This window comes from Carex rostrata, chromosome 6, assembly GCF_964058835.1.
Source record: "Carex rostrata chromosome 6, lpCarRost1.2, whole genome shotgun sequence".
Lineage (NCBI taxonomy): Eukaryota > Viridiplantae > Streptophyta > Magnoliopsida > Poales > Cyperaceae > Carex > Carex rostrata.
The window spans coordinates 8,966,893-8,982,698 of NC_135923.1; the positions used below are offsets into that span (position 1 = coordinate 8,966,893).

A 15,806-nucleotide genomic window follows, 5' to 3' on the forward strand; every position below is an offset into this window, starting at 1 on the left:
CTGCTATGCATAATTGCATAATTGCATATTACCGGAGCATCATATTTTTTACGGTGGCAAATAAAAAATGCATTCTGGTGCGCATGCTGGCTTCCAAGTCGGAGCCCAATTAAGAACTAGCAGGCCCGTGTTGACAATGAGGCTGATTGGGATGGGTCGACAATCTTTGGAGCATATTATCCAAGAAATTATTGACCAACCGGGTTATCGAATAATGAATACCAACAGCACTCTTAGTCTTAGAGGTGGATCCGGTCATTTAAGCACCCGCTTTTGCTAACGCGGTTACGCGGGCCGTTGGCGCTTATGCAATCCGCAGTGGACCTTTTTCATCCATTTATTTTCTGAAAGGACCTAAAAAAAAATTCGCCAATTTCACCCAATATTCCCTTCTATCTTCTCACACGGAGATCTCCATTTATTTGATAATGGAGAGAAGACTACCCGTATCCAACAAAAACACCGCTTCGTTTGATCTAAACTTCTAATAACAGAACTAAACAAAACAAATTTGTTAAGAAAAGCCCATTAATAGAGGTTAAGTGGAGCTCCGCGTCACTTTCCCACTAGATACCGATATTCATCCCTCTCAAATAATTAATTTCTTTCCTTTGATCAAATCAAACGCAAGCCCAAATATATTCAAATTCAAATCCAAGTTGAGATGAACTATCCGTCTATGGCGACAGGTGTAGATGGGAAGGCGGACGGGCTCCCCCCGCCCCTGCCTCTTCACACTGCCTCGAGAGATGGCGGAGGCAGAGCGGCCACCTCGGTTGTTCGCCGGTGGAAAAATGAAGATCTCTTGGAGAAGAGCCCGTTAGTGCTTCGGGCTTTGGCCGCTCTCTTCTCCTTTATATCTTTCATACTTCTGGTGTCGAACAAGCATGGCGACTGGATGGAGTTCGATCATTTTCAAGAGTACAGGTGGAATTAATTAATCAATACTGATAAGCCTTTCATGTTCTTTGATAGTACAAATCTTGTGAAAATTAATGTATATATGATTTGTTTTTCTTTTGTTTGATTTATTATTGTAGGTATTTAGTGGCGATTTCTTTACTGGCTTTCTTGTACTCACTTGTGCAGTTGCTGAGGCTGCATTTCCACCGGCTTCGCACAGGTGTTGATTCTTTGACTGCGCATCTGCCGGGAATTGGTGATTTTATTGGGGATCAGGTGTGTTTTTGTTTCTTTAAACTCTTTTTTTGGTTATTATTTTTGGATTCAATCACATAATCACTTCGTTTAAAATTTATATATGAATTATCTGAGAGGAAGTTATGGAGGTGGAGATCAATGGTAACCATGGTTAAGTCCGGAAAGTGATTTTTTGTTTATTTTGTAGATTTCTGTTTCAAAAGTTAAAATAGAGTGATGCCAAGTGGGATTGGGTATGACTAAAGAAAATCCAGCTAGATTTGTTCAAGTAGATAGCTGATTGATCCAACCCACCATCACAAATTAATAGTGAACTATAATGAAAGCACTCATTTTCTTCTAGAAATTACATCAATTTAGGCCTTATATTAAGGGAATGATTAAGCAATAGCTGTACAATTGAATGCCATTAATGAGTTTTTGTGGTACGTATGACGAAAATAAATCTGCTGTGATTCTAAAAGAATATCCAAATAGATGAATGGATAGATTTAGAATAGCAGGGTCCTGTGATTCCAAAGAATCACAGCAGATTTGTATCCCTGTATGACTATCATTGTTCTAAAATAAAAGTATGTTAGATAGCCTAGTAAGAAAGATATCATTAAAAAATAGGAAAAATGAGTTAACTGAGTGGTTTAAAGGCTGCATCTTACAACTAAAGGAGAAGGAATTGGACCGGAAAAAGCAAAAGTAAAAGAAAAAGGGAAAGGATACCTTCAAACACGGTGCCCCCAAAAAGAAAATTTCCTTCCATAATAGGAGCAAATAGCTATTGCACAATAAAATTATAGAAACACTATGAGAATAAACTTATAGTACTTTAAAGTGGCTTTGCAACACTAATATGAAAGATACATGCATCAAATTCACTTTCCTTAGTACTTGCATCCTTGTTACCTCTTTACATAAATGCTTACAGTCTAAGATTAGTACATAGTACATTATATAATAAAAGAAATGAAAATTGTGCCCATGATTCTAATTTCTAATTAAGCATGTAATAACACAGAAAGAGAAGTTTCTAACCCTGTGCTACAGTGCTAGTCACTTTTGTCATGAAAAATACGAGCAGCACTTGACTATTACCTCTTATTTATTAACCACAATTACCTATCTGTTAAGTAAAATTACATGACAGTTAACTACTAAAATTTAATCATTTTATATTATATATTTATGAAGATTTATATATAAAATAATGAAACATTAGTAATTAATAGTTATGTGTTTTCACTTAGTATGTTTGGATGTAGCGAGAATAGCGAGAACAACGAGAATAGTGCTGTTCCGATCCATACAAACATACTCAGGAACAGCGAGAATAGCGCTGTTCTCGTTGTTCTCGCTATTCTAAATATTCAATCCAAACAATATTCCGAATAGCTTTGAGTTAGCACTATTCTTAAATAGTAGCTATTTTAGCTATTCTTAACCTACTATTCTTAACAAATAAGAAGCATAGTGACAAACGAATAGTTCGGGTTCGATTCGGCGGGGTCAAAAATTCGTAATTCGGGAACGATTCGGTACAATAAAGAAGCAAAAAAGAAAAGAAAAAGGGATTAAGTGACTCGCTTTTTCTCGCGAATAATCTGTGACTCACGTTTTATTCATCAATAAAACGTATTATATGTTTTTTTTTGTGTTTTATTCGGAGTTCGGTTTGAAAATATAAAAAAAAATGCGAATAATTCGCGAATTAAATGCGAGTTGTGTGACTAAGAAGTGGACGGTTGAGTGGATAGTAAAGTGATGTATTTCCGGATAAACTCTTATTCATGGAATACATATATAGCTGATTGTGACAGCCAACTATTCTCCATTATACGGCTTATTTATAGTGACTTTGACCCGGCTGACTATTAGAGGCCTGGTCGGTGAGAGAATTTGACATTCATCGGCAATTAACATCCTTCTTTGTCTATTTATTTGGATAAATCCTATGAAATTTTATATTCAGGTTTTTGTTTAAGACTACGGGCAATTTAAACTCTATAGATACTCTTCAAAATTTAGTAGTAGTTGAATTTTAAGATGTGTAAATAGAAGATTGGACCTAAGTTGTCCGATCCATCCAAATCTAATCCTTATATATTAAATTGTATAGTAAGTACTAAATAGGTGTTAAATATAAATTGAATTTTGATTATTCGAAAAATAAATCATAGTTTAAGAATATACAATTTGTTTTAAATATAGTCCGATTGTTTTTTCGTTTTCTCTTTTCAGATCAATATAATTCAACAAATCAGTCTCTTCAATTTTGTTATTTCTGAACTTTCGAATTTTTGTGCTATTTATTATTATATGGATTTTTAATGTTTATCTATAAGTATATTTTATTTATTATTATTACTTTGTTTTCATATCTGATTCTCTTGTTTATCATTTGGTGTGCATGAAATTTGTGAAGTGTTAAATTGTGATTGTTAGTCATGGTTTAAAAAAAATTTAACATATTTTTGAACAACATTTAAAATTTTTATCTCTTATGGCCACAACTATACGTGACAACATACAAACATTTAGTCGATTATTAATTATAGTACAAATATAGAATTCAGGATTAATTACGCGAGGTTTAAACTTCATGATTAGGATATAATTTGGTATAAATTTAGGGAAAAAATGTTTTTTTTTTAAATTCAAATAATATCAAAATATTGGTTCTTGTTCACAATAAATAAATTCATAAATTTTATGAATAATATGGGATAAATACCATGTAGGTTATACATTTCATCATAATTAAAAATAATTCAAAGAAATACTAATATAGAATAATTTGAACATATATACAAATATATTATACAGATTACAGAATTCTAGTGCACATTTGGTAAAAATTATTTTGAAGTACGAGAAATATTTTAATACTTTTTTGTAAAGATGGATGCACGGTTCAAAGTTTCCTTGCATGAACCTCCATTGGTTCATTGGTTGTCGATGGGCTGTGGGCCTTTTCTTCGATATAGAAACCAATTTATATCGTTGGGCCTAGGAACCTACCATATTTATAATATATCTTTCATTTTCTTCAATTATTGCTTTCAGATTGTAATTTTTTTTTTTTTCAACTATCCCTCCTTGAATCATGAATAAAAACAGATTGTTAATTATTTGTGCCTTGGCTTGCTCTTATAATTACATTCAAGTGCACTGAGATAATTACACTAAATGAATTCCTAAGAACAAAATAAATAATATCTTTTTTTTTTTTTTTGTTTTAGTTGGTTGCATATTTGCTCATCTCTGCACTATCAGCTGCTATACCAATCACAAACCGCATGAGACGAGCAGTAGTGAACATATTTACCGATTCAACCACAGCCTCCATAAGCATGGCCTTCCTTGCATTTGTAGCCCTGGCATTCTCTGCTACTAGTACCGGATTCAAACTGTCAAGGCAATTTTACATCTGAATTTATAGCGGAGCTGCAGATGTCGGTCGTTTATTATTTTTGTCATGTACATGAGCAGATAGTTCTAGCATAATTTTGTGCAAGTTTTACAGTTAGGGAGGTTGCAAGATCAGCTTTGTAGATTTTATGTTTGGATTTCACAGGGTTGTTGCAAAAGGCTTTCTTGATGTTTTGTGAGGTATACAAGTTATATCTACTTGAAGGGAAACGATTGTCACAATTAATATTATATAAAGAAGTTGCAGATACTTGAAGCAATATTTCATAACAATTATTATACGGCACATTTCATGGTACTGTCTGTGGAAAATTACAATATACACTACACTGCTGCCCATAAAATTTTATAGAAAAAAACAACAAATGAATCATAATAAAATAAACTTTCTTATATTATTCTGTGTAATAACATTATTATACAAGCTTATCCCTTCAACTGAGGATGCAAGCAAATCTAATAACCAAAGAAGGAAAGAACGAATGTAACCTTTTACCTTACTTTACAACCAGAAATGTTGAAACATACAATTGACATCTAACTGTTATCAAGTTTCTGGACTAATTGCTAATCTTTAAGTTAGATTAGAATCAACAACAAAATTCAGTTCAGTAAAACAACGAGTCGGCAAACAGGCTATCCCGTGGCTCTTCCTTGGTTTTGGCACCTAAACTGTTTGATGCATTATTGTAACCACCAGAGTAAGGCTCCTTTTCTTGCAACATCTGTAGAGTGATTGGAGCCTGGTTACTAACATGATTTTGTTTTCCTGCAAAAAGATGGCTAGATTGGCTCGGCAATGGCATTGGTCGGATTGCAGTAACTGTATTATTGCCATTCTCAGAGGGGAGACGATTGTTCAACATGTGGGACCCACTTCCTCGAGCAGCCGGTACATCATGATTGTGTTTTCCTTCATAAGTTGTGATCACGGCACGGTGATTACTTGAGGCCCTTTCAACATGCTTCCTTACGGGGCAACCTGCTGTTGTGCATTTATAATAGCTCCTACAAAAATTGGAATCAGAAAGCAGATGTCAGAAGGCAATTCATCATAAAATTTGGATATGTCATGCCAAAAGAGAAATAAAAATTGGAAGCTTCTGATCACCTTGGGTTTGTGTTACCCTTGACTACTTTCTGGCCGTATTTTCTCCAACGGTACCCGTCATCAAGGATGTCGATATCACTCATGGTTTGTACCACCACTCTTGGCTCTTTTACTGTCCTGTTGCCGGAAGTTGATATCTCTCCGTCTCTTTTCCTGAAAAAGATAGAAATTCAATTAATCTTGCTAACAAAAATTAGAATCATAGTTATTGAGCTTTGAGTGTTAGTAGAGTGCTTAATTGAGAAAGATTATTATCATTTATGAACTATGATACAATGATTAACTTCCATGATTCTGATAGCATATACTAAACCATGAAAAGGTAAAACATTGGTGATTGAAACCCCTAAAACATTGGTTGAATAATCATAGGCCTCATCTGATCAATTTTTAAGACAAATAATTTTTTTAATCGAACATATGCCGTGTGATCAACATACCAGGAAAAGGAGCAAACTAATGGAGTTAAAACATAACCAAGAAAGAAAAAAAATTACCATCTTTTCGCATCATTTTCATCTTCATCAACTTCCTCTCCATCGACTAGGTTACTTCTGTCCAGTTCTACATCACCATAAGATACTGATGAGTCGTCAGGCGTTGCAACTGCATCACTACCCATGCTTGATGCTTCCTGAGCTGCCGAAAGTTGCGCTGCAAGTGAAGAAGCCGCATTGGAACCCGAATTCCTTCTTGTTGCGAGTGGTTTCTGATGGTTGTGATTGCCTTTATATACTATCTCTGTTATCTGTCCATCTAACGATCTCTCAACCTTTTTCTTTGTGGGGCAGTTCGGGTAAGTGCACTTGTAGTAACTCCTTGGATTTTCACTTGCTTTGACTTGCTTCTGCCCATACTTGCGCCAATTGTAACCGTCATCTGACTTATTCTTGTTGGAGTTGCTGTAACTCGGATTCCCGTAAGTAGCGGGTTTGATTGGATCTGCTTGTTCAGATTTTATGTTGTTTTGAGAAGAAATTTGAGCATAACTCTGTCTTTTCTCATTATCTGTTTCTACCTGTATGATGTTAAATTGTTAAGTTTCAGACAATGATATAGCAAGAAGATGAACTAAACTTTTAAAGCCATTTGAAATTACAACAACAACAACCAAGCCTTTAGTTCCGAACAAAATTGAAATTACAGTAAAAAAAAAAAATTATTAGTTACCTTCGACGGTGCAAGGGAAGAAGGTTGGAAGGTTGTACTTTGATGGTTTACATGATTTGTAGTGGCGTGAAATGAGAAGTCAGAATAGGTTCTGTTTTCCTTTCTTAACGCTTGTTGAGAATTTGAACAGTTTTGCTTCAAATTGTAAGCTAATCCTGGAAAGGAGCCAGTAGTCGGAGACGGTAAAATCTGCTCAAACCCCAAAATATTATTTTCTGATTAGCACATGAATTATACTCTGATCAGGTTAAAATTCCAAAATTGAATATGATGAAAGATTGTTGATACAAAAGTAATAATTGTGGCTTATTTGAGCGTTGCTTACATTAGAGGAAGAGAGGAGCACTGGAGAGTCCAGTAACTCAGCTGGACTAAGTCCTGCCGGAATCGCAAAATATGAAGAAGGAGAGATAGGAGGTGGCGAGATTGGCAGGGAAGGAGGTGGCACCGACTTGAATTTCGGTACGCCTTCACGACCTGACACCGGTTTCGACCGATTATATTCACTGTATTCGTCGCCAACTCCGGCTAGAAGATCAGAGAAAGAGGAAGAGAAAGAATTGGAAAAAGAGAAGAGGTTCTTTGAATTTCCAGTAGTTCCTATGCTTCCATTTGAGGAAGCCATGTGAAACGAAGAAAGATAATATCCAAGAATTGTTTATGGGTTGTCTAGAGGGAGAGTTTTATACAGCATGTGAAGGAAATTATGCACTAGTAGTTGGAGAAAATGAGAGAGGAGAAAACACGCAATAAGAGAAATGGAGAAAAAAACAAAAAGAGAAAGAGAGGCGGAGAGAGGAGGAAAGAGTAGAGAAAGAGAAGATGTGTGCGAGTGCGTATCCTCTGAGATATCTCAACTTTTGCGTGACCGACGTGTCCGGTGCCTATTCGGGAGTGATGTAGGGTCAGTATTATGTTTGATTTGAGATTCGTGCAGAACGTAGTTAAACGGTTGGGATTTTCCATAAAGTCACGCAAAGTTTGAGATATCTCAGAGGATATGAATTCGATGGTGTGCCGGGTCAAACCCCGTGGGTTTGACAAGAAATGGCGGGCGCATAAGAGAGCTTCCTGGAAATGGTGCATTTCCTACTCCCCTTTATACCTCTCCAGTTTTTTACAACTGGACTGGTGTTTTCAGCAGTTGAGGGCTTGAGCAATTCATGCCTTCTAGAAGTGGAAAGATAAAAGATATACATTGTTTGAACTTTTTCGTAAGTAAACTCATATTATGTGTATTTCTTCTTGTGTGCATATATTAAACATTTATAATTTAAATGAGAAATTCATATTAATAAATTTATTTTTCTATATGAGGGAAGCGTTTAGGTATATATATATATATATATATATATATATATATATATATATATATTTATTTGTTTTATACAAGATCAAAAGCTTTAATATTGAACAGACTAAGATTTATATATTTCAGTTAACTTAATTCGTACATTTTATAAATTACTGATTTTTTAACAAATGAAATCAAAATTATAAAATTAAGTGTGTACACTTTCTTCTTGAAGATGAAGAATAAGATCAAGTTCAAATTTATCATCTGAACTTCAAAATTTTAATATTTACAGAAAAGTTACAATAAGTTGTGAGACCAAAATATAGTGGATATTGTAATTAGAATATAATTAGGGTGTTCTAAGTGCACCAAACACTTTGATGTACTTCATGAGTGATGTACATGTCAAATTTATAATTTTTTTAAGTCATTTTAGTATAAATTTATAATTTTTCAAAGTAATTTAGCATAGAGTTAAGTGGTAAAAAAAACAAAATTTATACGTTAATTTTAGTATGTTTGTTTTTTTTATTTTATTTTTACCGCTTAACTTTATATTAAATTAATTTATAAATTTGACATGTAAATACATCACTCATAATGTAATACAGTTTCAACAATTTAAATTTGTCATTTAAAAATATCCCTATAAATTTTAGGATTAAACTCACTAAAGAATTAAAAAATGTGTAATAAAACATGATAATCATTAGAATTACAAGAATAAATTATTATAAGGTACTCGGCTCATCGGCTGATATTTCTTTTGCTTCGATCCGAATTCACCCATGCCTCTATTTGGCAGGAAGTTGCAAAGTTGTAGCAACTGGAGAGGATAATGTAGCACACCAACTCCGTGACCCGTGCTTCCGTACTTAATTAACCATTTTCATGTCGTCTTAAGATTTAATAGCGGAAAAGACAGATGCAGTCCCTTGAGATTTTATTAATTAATGCAGTGACATATGATGGTTTGTAAGCATTGAAGAGGTGGGGGCCCACATACAGGATAAGGGTTTCATCATTCATGTATATGTGCTGTGAAATGGATCATGGAGCAAGTGTATCGGTCGCTTTTGAGTTGCTAAATATTTAACTTTTTTTTTAATAAGAATTAAGATAACAAATAATTATATGTATGTGCTGCTATCAGCCGATTTTTTTATTTATATCCAAAAATTAAATCAAATTACAAAAAATAACCGAAGTATCGTTGAATTACGATTTCTACCCAATCCGGTTATCCAATAACCGGATTTGGGATAAATGTCCGGTTATCCAACAACTGAACTCAAGAAATATAACCGGTTATTGGATAACTGGAAAGTTATGTTTTTGTTTTTTTTTTTTTTTTTTTAAAGAAAACCCGGTTAATCATTAACCGGAAAGTTTTTTTTTTTTTTTGACCAGAAATTTCGAATTTTTTTTATTTTTTATATTAAAATATTAGAAATGTTGATTATATTTCTTTAAAAATAGATGAAATACAATATAATTTGATTTATTAGAAAGACTGCAACAAATAACCCGGATTAATATTTTTCAGGCCGGATTTTTTGCGGCTGTAAGAAAAATTAATATATTTCTTTATGTGCTATTGGAAAAAAATAAAAATGCTTAGATTCTGAGTTATTGATTCCGGTTCAAAAGTCACTTCTAGGTAATCTAGAAAATATTGTGATCCATCTAATAAATTTAATTAATAAAAAGTTGTTTCTATTTTGATAAATCTTTTTGAAAAACAATTATTAAATAAATTAAAGTTTTTATTTTTTTTTAAAATAGAAACAACTTTTTATTAATTAAATTTACTAGATGGATCATAATATTTTCTAGATTACCTAGAAGTGACTTTTGAACCGGAATCAATAACTCAGAATCTAAGCATTTTTATTTTTTTCCAATAGCACATAAAGAAATATATTAATTTTTCTTACAGCCGCGAAAAATCCGGCCTGAAAAATATTAATCCGGGTTATTTGTTGCAGTCTTTCTAATAAATCAAATTATATTGTATTTCATCTATTTTTAAAGAAATATAATCAACATTTCTAATATTTTAATATAAAAAATAAAAAAAATTCGAAATTTCTGGTTTTCAAAAAAAAAAAAAAAAAAAACATAACTTTCCGGTTATCCAATAACCGGTTATATTTCTTGAGTTCGGTTGTTGGATAACCGGACATTTATCCCAAATCCGGTTATTGGATAACCGGATTGGGTAGAAAACGAAATTCAACGATACTTCGGTTATTTTTTGTAATTTGATTTAATTTTTGGATATAAATAAAAAAATCGGGCTATCAGAGTCGATTCCAAGAATACACAAATGAATAATTATTCGCAGGATTAAAGACTAGAGAATGGAATAAGAAGGTTCAAATTGATGCTGTTATAAATTGCGGATTTAAAATTTTATATTTTTTGACCGATCAGTGCAAAATTAAACTAATCAATGATAAATTATGTACAATTCAAGATTGACCATCAGTACAAATATTTTATTATTTACTCTCGTATTCTAAGCTAAAAGATTGGGACGCGACAGTGCATTTATTTAATGTTTAACATATCAAATAATTGTGTTATGTTATTCCATATATTTAAACATTTTGTTGTTAATTTTATAAAAATTAAAGCACGATGGAAATTGAAAAAAAGAAGAAGAAATATATTTGAGGCCTTCCAAGTTAAATTTAAAGAGGTACAATTTCATTGGTCTCATTCTTATCTAATTAAAGTCGTCTAATCTGTATGATATTGATTAGAAACCCTGATGTAATTAATATGATGAAAATAGCTCTAGCTCTATTATTAATCTAGCATTCATAGCAGAATATAACATCTATTAAAAAAAAGAAAGTAGGAAATATAGGCTATATGATTGCAAATTTGCAATCACATTTGAAACTTGTGACAAATAGTAATATGCTCATAAAAATAAAATATGAATTGATAACTATATATTCTTCTTCAATATAGTTGTTGCTAGTTTGCTATGCTATATGAATCACTTTGTTGTTTTATTAGTTTCTAAAATATTATTTGCGTTCCTTCCTATTTTTCTTCGATCTTCCGTATGCTTTATAATTTCATTCTGAATTTAACGGATAGATATTAAACATTACTTGAACACATGGTTCTAAATAGCACACTATAGCGTTTTTGGACCTAAAAACTATGATGTTATTGGCGCTATAGCGACGCAATATGAACATATCGCTGTTTTTAACCGTTCCACTATGACACGATAAACGCTATTTAAATCTTTGTTTGAACATTTAAATTACATTCCTAATTTCATATGGCTGTATAAAGACTAGAAAAAAAATTATGGATGTGTTATCTACTTATCTGGTGAAAGATATGTCGTGCATTATATTTAGGATAATAATATAATTTAAAGTTATTGGATCACAGTACGAGTGATAAATTAAACGCATTTAATCTGCAAGGAAGATAATTATTGCTTTATTAATCAATTTTGATATTTTAAATTAGTATTATCTAAGAAACTTAATTATTGTCAATATAATTTACCTGAATACCTTTCATTTCGTTTGGAAACATTTTTGTTAACAAGTAGTAGTAAGTAGTAACACATGAATGACAACATTTCGCAGGAACGCTTCGAAGTTTCTCACGTGAGAAGGCGGCGTGCCAGACGACACGTGAGCTGTCAAAAAGGCCCTGCACATTTGCATAAAATAATATACGTAATTTACGTGACTTGTTTCTGGGTACTGGTAGCATCGATCCTTATCCATCTCACACGATTTAGAAAGCGACATGCCATCGTTTATCGTTTCTTTTTAATCCTTCTTTCCTTTTAAGCCTACTAGTGTTCCCAATATTTAAACACCACGTATTTGTCGTATTGATGTTTATAATCCAAGGATAACAAGGATATGCATACCATCGCCGTCAGTGATTTCTACGGACGGTGAGGTATCCAGCTGGACAACAGGCTAATTTAGTGCCAATGTAATATCTCAGTGTTGAAATTTAAAATTGGAGATTGAATATATTAATGTAGTTAGTATAATGTGGGGATTCAAAATCCCGATTCTAATAAGCGAACAAGAAACGTTTGGGCCTTCACCGGATTTTCAAGATTCCGATTCTTGGTCTATATTTGGGCCTTTGTTCTCATGGATGCATCGTCTGTATTTGCCGAGATGGAGTCTTCCATGCAGCGGTTCTTAGAATATGCACGCCAACTTCATTTGGTGACTCACTCGCCGCCTGTCTCACAACAAATGCCACTTCAGATCCATATATCTCCTTTCGGAATGCTATCTCTCACCGGCGGTGCTATAGATCCAACCAATCCATTGCCCTCCATTTCGCCTTTGGCGGATCCTCTCTCTTCTCCCTCTAGTGGCGGCCCTGCTTGTATCTCTCCGAGACAGGCACCGCACGCCCCTTCGAATCCTTTAGACGATGTATTCTCTACCTGGCGACCACACACTGCTTCACCTGTTCCGAGATCTTTTGCGTCTGTAGCGTCTATCGCCCAGCCTAATCCTCCTCTTGCACTGTCTCCAGGAGTCACATTGAATCCCTCCATTCCAGATACTTCTAGGGTTTTCCAAGCGAAACGCCGCCTTCAATCTAAACTCACCTCTCTCTCTTCCTCGACTAAGAAAGGCTCTATTGTTTGCTTTCGTTGTGGCGATCGTGGCCATTTGGCTAGTTCTTGTCGTAATGCTATAGTTTGCTTTGCTTGCAATTGTTTAGGTCACAGATCACACACCTGCAAAGCAATCACCACGCTTCCCTCTTCTTCCCGACCACCTCTAACCCCTGAAATGAAAGCTTTGGGAGGTTCTCTCCCTGTCATGAGATTTGGTTGTACACAGTCTATTAGAGACTTTGAGGAGGTTCTTCGCCGTGGAGTGGTGATCAAAAATCACTACCGTAAGGGTGCTCCTTTTATATAGGATAAGCTGACTGAACGTTTCCCTGTTGATAATTTTACTTGGAAGGCTATTCCTTTGTCTGATGATTGTTTCTTGCTTTACCCTCCTGACCAGACCTGGCGGTTTATTGCTTTGAAAGAAAGCAATATTTTGCTAGGAGATATTCTCTTCCCCTTGGAAGCTTTTGATCCATCGGTTTATGATGGAGGTTGGAAACCTCTATCTTTCTGGGTTAAAATTTACGGTCTTCCTTCTGCCTTGTTACATGGCTCAGAGTTTACTCGCCTTATCAGTGAGATAGGGGGTTTTGTCTTGCAAGTTGACCCCTTATCTCGAGATCGTGCAAACATGAAATATTTGCGTCTTAAAATAGGAGTTTCTGGCAGATCTGACATTCCTCCTTGTCGGAAACTCCTATTCACTGGTTCTGATGGTGTTCCCAGGTATTACTGGGTTCAATTTGTGGTTGAAGGTGATGGTAAACAGTCGCCTGAGGTCAGGCGTTCCTATTGGCAAGAAAAAACCCCTTCCCTCCCATCATCTTCTCACACTCCCCCCTCCCTCCTTTTCCTCATCCCTCTTTTTGTCCTCCACCGCCTCCACCAGTCTTGCCCCCTACTTCTCAACCTTCTATGCCACCTCCACCTGTTACTTCTCCCCTTTCGATGCAACCTACCACTGGTTTACTACCCTCTTCTGCCCCCACTACACAATTCGAGGGCGATAACCGCTTTACTCCGCTCAATTCCCTTTCTGAAAATCCTACTGGACCAACTGATATGGGTTCTAGTATGGTGTTGGATTATGATCCATGGACAGAATCACATCCTGCTGATTTGCCACCACCTCCACCTCCTAATGATCCGTGGGAGGTGGCAGTTCAACAGGAAAAAGACAAAGCTAAAGAAAGAAAATGTAAATGAAAGTCTTTGGAACCTCCCTCTTCTAGTGAAGAAACTCATAGCAGTTTAAGGGTCAAACTGAACCAGATGGTCGGTGCAAAGGAAGGACAGATAGGTGGGGGTGACAAGGACTCTGCTAAACCTGTCAAGGCCACTACAGGTATTCAATTTCTTATAGATCAGTTCCCCTACTCTACTCTGACTGATTTAGACTTAATTAAGTTATATGATATTAGTGGATTTCTTTTAGGTTTTAGTGTTGATGAAAGTATTAAGATTGTTCAATCCTTGAGGGCTTTATCTAAGCCTAATTTTGTTACTGTTATTTTTGATTGCATGTCTTCTGGATCTATCCCTAGTTCTATTGTTATACAAAACCATTCTGATTTTGTGATTGGAAGTCAGGATTTGCCGTTGGCTTCTAATCAGCATGGGGATTTAATTATTTCTAATGGTTAAAGTTCTTAATTGGAATGTAAGAGGTCTGGGCCTTTCAGTTAAAAGGCGATATTTAAGTGATATAATTAAGGATAATAATATAGATATTGTTTGTATACAAGAGACTAAAAAAGAGGAATTTTCAGAACGTATATTAAGATCTTTGAGTACCTATGTTACTCATTGGAATGTTTTACCTTCTGCTGGTGCCTCAGGTGGTATTATTTTAGGATATAATGAATCCCTGTTCACTATTCATGCCACCTATATTAAGGAATATTCTATCTCTTTCATCTGTGTAATAAATTAGATAATTTTGAATGGTGTTTAACAACTGTGTATGGGCCTTTATCAACACACACTAGAAGATCTTTTCTCTCAGAACTAACTGATATTGGTAATTTGGGAATTGATGCTTGGTTACTTATTGGTGATTTTAACATGATTAGGCGTAGATCTGAAAGATCTGGCCAGTCCTTTAATCATGTCATTAGCAATCATTTTAATAATTTTATTAGAGATAATGCACTTATAGAACTTCCTTTATTAGATAAAAAAATATACATGGGCTAGATCTTTAAACTCTCCTTCTCAAGCTTTATTAGATCGAGCATTGTGTTCCATTTCTTGGAATTCTCATTTCAATTTTGCCAAAGTAACCTCCTTGCCTAGAGCCTATTCTCATCATACCCCCCTCATCTTAGATACTCATTTTGTTCAAATCCAACCTTCCAAATCTTTAAAGTTTGATAAAACTTGGCTTGCCATTGATGGCTTTTATGATCTGGTAGTTAAATGGTGGTTGGAATGTCCTCTTACTGAGGATTTTGGAGTTAGCTGGAAATATAAAATGCAACATTTAAGACAAAAATTAAGAGGATGGAGCTCTAATTTAAGAGGGGAGAAGAAGAGAGCTAAGTCCAATTTGTTGTCTCAAATAGGATATTTTGAACAACAATTGGAAGATAATACCTTGACTGATTCTGATCTGTCCAATTGGAAAACCTGTCAGAATGAATTTCATCAATTATATTTGGAAGAGGAACAATTTTGGCAACAAAGGTCCAAAACTAAAATGGCTTTTAGAAGGAGATTTAAATACCAATTTTTTTCATATAGTTGCCACTACTAGAAAGAAAAAGAATACTATTACTAGCCTAGAGATAGACGGGGTGTCATGTACAGACCCAACAGTTCTGATGAGACATGTTACAACTTTTTACAAGAGTCTTATGAGTTCCTCTACTCCTAGACTCTTGCACCTCCAATCTAATTTATGGCATGATTCAGAGAATCTGAACTCAATTCAAATTGCTTTCTTAGATGCTCCATTTACTTTAGAAGAAATTAATAAAGTAGTGTTTAATTGTAATCCATCTAAA

The 15,806-nt window shown here is 34.5% G+C and overlaps 2 protein-coding genes across 2 annotated transcripts; one reads left to right on the top strand and one right to left on the bottom strand.

Annotated features, from left to right (window-relative positions):
* Positions 1–574: 574 nt before the first annotated feature.
* Positions 575–4,851, top strand: LOC144555166 (CASP-like protein 4B2). The gene is made up of 3 exons (XM_078303403.1): positions 575–927; positions 1,041–1,179; positions 4,395–4,851. The coding sequence occupies exons 1-3, from the start codon at positions 665–667 to the stop codon at positions 4,584–4,586; spliced, it is 594 nt and encodes a 197-aa protein (XP_078159529.1). The 5' UTR covers positions 575–664; the 3' UTR covers positions 4,587–4,851.
* Positions 4,852–4,952: 101 nt separating this feature from the next.
* Positions 4,953–7,669, bottom strand: LOC144555165 (putative WRKY transcription factor 26). Its single transcript, XM_078303402.1, has 5 exons — positions 7,191–7,669; positions 6,866–7,054; positions 6,193–6,713; positions 5,696–5,848; positions 4,953–5,592 (listed from the first exon to the last, which is right to left on the bottom strand). The coding sequence occupies exons 1-5, from the start codon at positions 7,488–7,490 to the stop codon at positions 5,193–5,195; spliced, it is 1,563 nt and encodes a 520-aa protein (XP_078159528.1). The 5' UTR covers positions 7,491–7,669; the 3' UTR covers positions 4,953–5,192.
* Between the last annotated feature and the right edge of the window lie 8,137 nt (positions 7,670–15,806).